We start from the raw sequence: 5,377 nt of genomic DNA, 5'->3' as shown, positions 1-5,377 counted from the left end.
AAAAGGTACTCAAAGACACTTGTCATGGTAAAAACAGAAACAATTGAAGTAATTTACAATATAAACAAAATAGATGACATAACAGTATGGCACAACACAGATAAAAATATAACTGACTTTACAGGTTCATGATGGTTTACTGGAAAGTAGGACACTGTGGGCGGAGCTGAGTATTTCCGAATAAGGTATTTAACGGCGTGGACAAAGTGAAGGAGACACAGCTGAAATGGCTTTCTACCAGTTTCTGTGTGCTTCAACCGTGATGATCATCCTCTTATCCGGAGGTAAGAAACCTTTCTTTACAATATTACAAATTCTTTGGTTGATAAAGGGTTGAAGGAGTACAAGACTATCATGCTTCTTAACTGAAGCTGAAGTGAGAGTCTTTAAAAATGTATATTGAGTAAGATATCTCCATCTGGTTATTCCTGAAACCATTTCCAAATAAAAACTTGACACCAACGAGTCACTCTGGAGTTCAACAATGTTCTTCAAAGTGATGAGCATCTTGTCGATATCAAACCGCTTCTTCACAGTTTGCTATATGAGGGTGAAAAGGGTCCTTTTTTACCGGGTCAACATAATAGAACGTGTAGACTGACCTTTAATGTTTTCCTTCCAATTACAGAACAAATATTTAATCTACTAAAATAAGCCAAATAAATTATTTTATAACGTAATCAAAAAGCTTGAGCGCATGTAAAAGCTAATCTATTCAAGTCACTAAAGTGGTGGCAGAGTGGTTGTAATCAAACCCTTCCTGTCTTTTCTATTTCTCCATTTTAAACTATGATTAATTAACGAGAGCAATTAACACAAGTTGGTAATGTTCAGTAGTGTGAAGAACCAAATTCCGAATCAGATTTTCCCACCATCTTCTACCGGCCATTGTTTCACAACACTATGGGTCAATAAAACAGGTCCTTTCAACCCGAGCACGATGTAGAACGTGCACAGTAAGTTATAGGAATATTACATTGTGGTAATAGTCACAATGATCATAAAATCATAAACATAACTGAGGTAAGAAGTAAGAGAGTAGGACAATGTAATGCCGCATGTTGTGTGCTTCAACCAATCGGCTGTCGGGTCAACGTTTTTGAAATGGTGATTTCTGCCAACAGTAGTTTGTTTTTGATTCACAAATGCACATCATCATCTGCTTCACCCTGAGGAGGTTTGCTTAACGCTTCTCTTTGTGTTTTACATTTCAGGATGTCATTCACTGCAGCCAGGTAAGCATCCAAGAGCAACATTACCAGTTCTTCAACATTCACGACTTGTCAGCTATGTAGGCGACTCGTTGCGTAATACTTAGTGGTGTAACAATACAGGTATTTGTATTGAACCGTTCAGTATGAGACTTTCGGTCCGGTACGCATTACAAACTGAACAGTTCGTTTGAATAATATGAAAACGTACCGAACCGAACCGTGGCACCACTGTATCGTATTGAACCGAACAAAGAATTTTGTGAACCGTTAGACCTCTAATAATACTCAATGTTTAACTCTTTTGTTCTCCTTTCTCTGTCAGTATGTGGCCGGGCTGCGAAAAACACCAGCAGTGTGGGAGGTCGAGATGCACCCCCAGAAAGTTGGCCCTGGTTGGTCAGTTTAAACAGTGATGGCCGTCACTTCTGTTCAGGGTCCCTAATTAACAATCAGTGGGTTCTGACAACTGTTTACTGTGCATATGGGTGAGTTATTGTTGCCAGTTTACTCACTGAATGGTTTGTTAGCTTATAACATACTGCAGGTTACTTTAATTTGGTATCAAGTAACAATAATGAGAAACTAAATCATGCACATGCAGACCAACAGGTTGCTGAACACTTCCTCATAAAACTCAGACGGTAGTCTGGATGCTGAGGGTAAAAAATTTACTAAAATGTGTTTTTTTTACTTCTTTGTCTTCTAGACCATATAACAACACAAAGGTTTATCTGGGCCGCTTCAACCAGTCAGGTCCAAACTTTAACGGAGTGTCTCGAGGACTTGAAAGGACAGTTTGCGATCCTTCATACTACATATGTCTGCTGAAGCTGTCGGCCCCGGTGAATTTTACCGACTACATACAACCGGTCTGCTTAGCTTCGGCAGGGAGCACGTTCCACACCGGGGTTAGCAGCTGGGTCGCTGGTTTTGGTAAAACTCAAGCTCACAGATTGAACACTTTTATCACAAAATGATGCATACTGTTGTGTATTGTCTCTGTTTGCACGCCAATTTGAATCTTATCTTTTGACATATCTGAATAGATTCATCTTCCGGAGCCGACATCCTGAGGGAAGTGAAAGTATCAATCGTTGGAAACAAGGAGTGCAAATGTGCCTATCCTTACATCAGAGATAACGGGATCTGTGCTGTGACCAGAAAGGGAGGGAACGATACGTGTCAGGTGAACACCACTTTGTATCTTTGTATTATGTAATGCCTTCTTGAGGAATTTATTTTACAGGGACATGACAGAAAGCAAGGTAAGCTACAGAATAGCATCCTGGGAAATATGTCTTCCAATTTCAGTAGCAGAGCAGATTTTATATCCGTTCGATTGGGTACCAAAGAATTTTGAATTCTTAATTAATCTTAAGAAATCTGCAATATTACATAAATGAGCTGCAAATAACTAGTTTTTCTTCGTCAACCAAAAACACAAATGTGTATTAATTTCAGTCTTTGGATTGTTGTTAGTTTTATCCAGTTATCTTAGCATTAGCTTACCTTAGTTTTCATGGTTTGTCCGTTGCTTTGTTGCCGATTCTTTGTTGCAACAACTTTTAACATTAACTACCATTTCACAACGAAATACATATTTGTTTCCCCTTGCTTCCGGTCGTTGTGCTAAGCTATGCTAAATACGTCATAGAGCTATTCATTGATTGAACAGACAGAGATGAAGGAGGTCAGACTTCAACAGTTACCAAACAGCATGAAGGGATTCATGCTACATAAAAGGCGAGTGCTTCCGAGACTAGAAGATACCCGAACCGATTCCAACAACTGTCAATTTCTTTCCACAGGGATTCTCAGGGGAACCACTGGTGACCAAAGAGGGTTTTGTGTGGATCCAGAGTGGAATTGTGACCTATGGCTGTGGTAGACCTGGGTATCCTGGAGTCTACATCCGTGTGTCCCTGCACCAGGACTGGATCACCAACATCACCAACAACAGCAGCGAACCAGGCTTTGTTACCTACAGATCCTCGGGAGTGGACAGCGACTTAAATGTTACCTGTTCAATTACTCCCAACACAACCAGCCCATGGCCACCTATACATCCTAACTGTGAGGACAGTGTCTTTTGCAGTGGTGAAAATGTGGTCCATTTCTCCCACTTCTCCTCCCTCTGTCTTCTAGTTATTTCCCTCTGTGTGCTGGTTTAATAATGAGCCTTCTTTCAATGCAATGTGAGAGTAAAACTACTAGAACTGAAAGGCTGTGATCATCAACAACAGAACCAACTTGTTTTAATGAATTTGAAATATGTCCTGTTGCACCTGTATCCACACCCAACAGTGATGTCACAATGTCCTAGAGTACACCTCTACATCACTGCAGCAAGGTGAGACGTGGAAACACTGGAGATCAGCAACAAAATAAACTAAACTTTCTAAGGGGGTGTTGGGTTTCTCTTCAAATTTCTATTGTATGCTATCACAAAGTTAATACTTTTATGAACTTCCAGATGATTGGATTGATGTTGAGTTTGAAAGTTTGTGAAATGTATCGTCTTGTACGTCTTAAATTCATGAAATAAATATGTTAAGTTGAGTTATTCTTTGAACTGCTGTTTGCCATATATAACAAATACAGAGGGCATATAAAACACACATATTACCTGATACTTATATGGCCTGTTGGACATTAATCTAATAAAAAATTCATCTTCATGCATTTTTGCCATAATCTGAAAACAAATTAAATTAGCTGCACATTTGAATGTGCCTTCTAGTTAAATAATGTATAGTCATTTAAAATAGACATGCAAAACATGCATAAGATGTATTTTTGTAGTTTTCAGGAGCTCTACTTATGTGCCAGTCAACCGAGTAAATATGTCAGAACTCAGGTGTGCCACACACAACGCAGAGCTGACATTTTCACCTGCGCAGTCACACTCTTCTGTCCAATTAGTGCGCATCATTGCGTAATTGTTAACCTTTAATAAATAGCACGGATGAGTGGATCTGCAGTGCACACTATTATTACCAGCTGCGACGCAGGTATTGTTTTTACCTTTTACCTTATGTGTGCGAGTCATTATGGCAAAATGGGTTCCTGGATGGCGGGAAAGTACCACAAAGGTGGTTTTGATAACTTTACCAGGTGTTTATACGTCTGTGTGTTGACAGATTGTGTGAGACTACTTAATACAAGATAAAATAGATTTCATTGATTGTTACTGTGTCATATTGCGTGATTAAGTGCCAGACACATCCAAAGTGTGTACTGGCTGTGTTTGAATTATTTAGAGGTAAAGAGGCACAGATCTGAAGCTGTGACATAATCCACACATAGTTTGGTCCGGTCTCTACTGATATGAGGTATCGTAGAGCTCTGGGTGAACACAGGCGGCTACAGTATTTATTTTCCTGATTCTGTGCTCATGTGAGTGATTGAAAATGAGGCTGACATCTGATTGGCTACAGATAGGTCTATGTTGAAAAAAACGCATTTATGAATCCAGCGACGTCAGGGGAGTCTCAAAAAACCCACAAACAAATGCAGTGCGATCCACAAAGAAATACATACAAATCCACAAACAAATGCATACAAATGCAGAAATATATTTGTGATTTTTTTTTACATTTATATAAATCGGAATTTATTTATTTGTGCATTGGAATGTATTTGTGAGTCGTTCTGTGTGCATTTGTGAGTCTTTCTGTGTGCATTTGCAATTATTGAGACTGATCTGACCCCATACAGATCTGAAGCTGTGACATAATCCACCTGGAACACATTGCGAGCAGGTAATAGGAAAGGCATTTTGAAGGCTATGTCATAAGCTTAACCACAGTGAATGTTCTCGTCCAACTGGTTTTTATTGCGCAACTGCTTTATGATGGGAAATGCTGTTGATAAGAATCAGGGCTGCCAACTGTCACGCATCAGCTGCTAGCCTAGAGAAATGTACTCGTTATTTTTGGAGCGGCATTGCAAACCTTTTTGTTCATTTTTTTTATAAAAGTGGAAAGTTTGGTAGCTTAATATATTTACAAGAATTGTTTAGCTAATGTGCTAATTCTCTCTGGGTTCATCACAATGAGCTCTTCCTTTAACATAACAGCCAACGTCATTTAATCTGTTTTAAGACAAAATATTGACTGTTGCAGCTTTAAACTAACATCTTTTTTTTTAAAGTAGCACAATTG

General features: G+C 39.1%; 1 protein-coding gene across 1 annotated transcript; it reads left to right on the top strand.

Annotated features, from left to right (window-relative positions):
- Positions 1–218: 218 nt before the first annotated feature.
- On the top strand, positions 219–3,773 carry LOC306714942 (tryptase-like). The gene is made up of 6 exons (XM_079185136.1): positions 219–284; positions 1,215–1,235; positions 1,537–1,699; positions 1,921–2,147; positions 2,261–2,400; positions 3,023–3,773. The coding sequence occupies exons 1-6, from the start codon at positions 227–229 to the stop codon at positions 3,383–3,385; spliced, it is 972 nt and encodes a 323-aa protein (XP_079041262.1). The 5' UTR covers positions 219–226; the 3' UTR covers positions 3,386–3,773.
- Positions 3,774–5,377: the final 1,604 nt, after the last annotated feature.

Source organism: Pholis gunnellus (assembly GCF_910591455.1).
Source record: "Pholis gunnellus genome assembly, chromosome: 23".
NCBI lineage: Eukaryota > Metazoa > Chordata > Actinopteri > Perciformes > Pholidae > Pholis > Pholis gunnellus.
The sequence above is the reverse complement of the archived record's forward strand: the minus strand, read 5'-3'. Positions and strand labels throughout refer to the sequence as shown.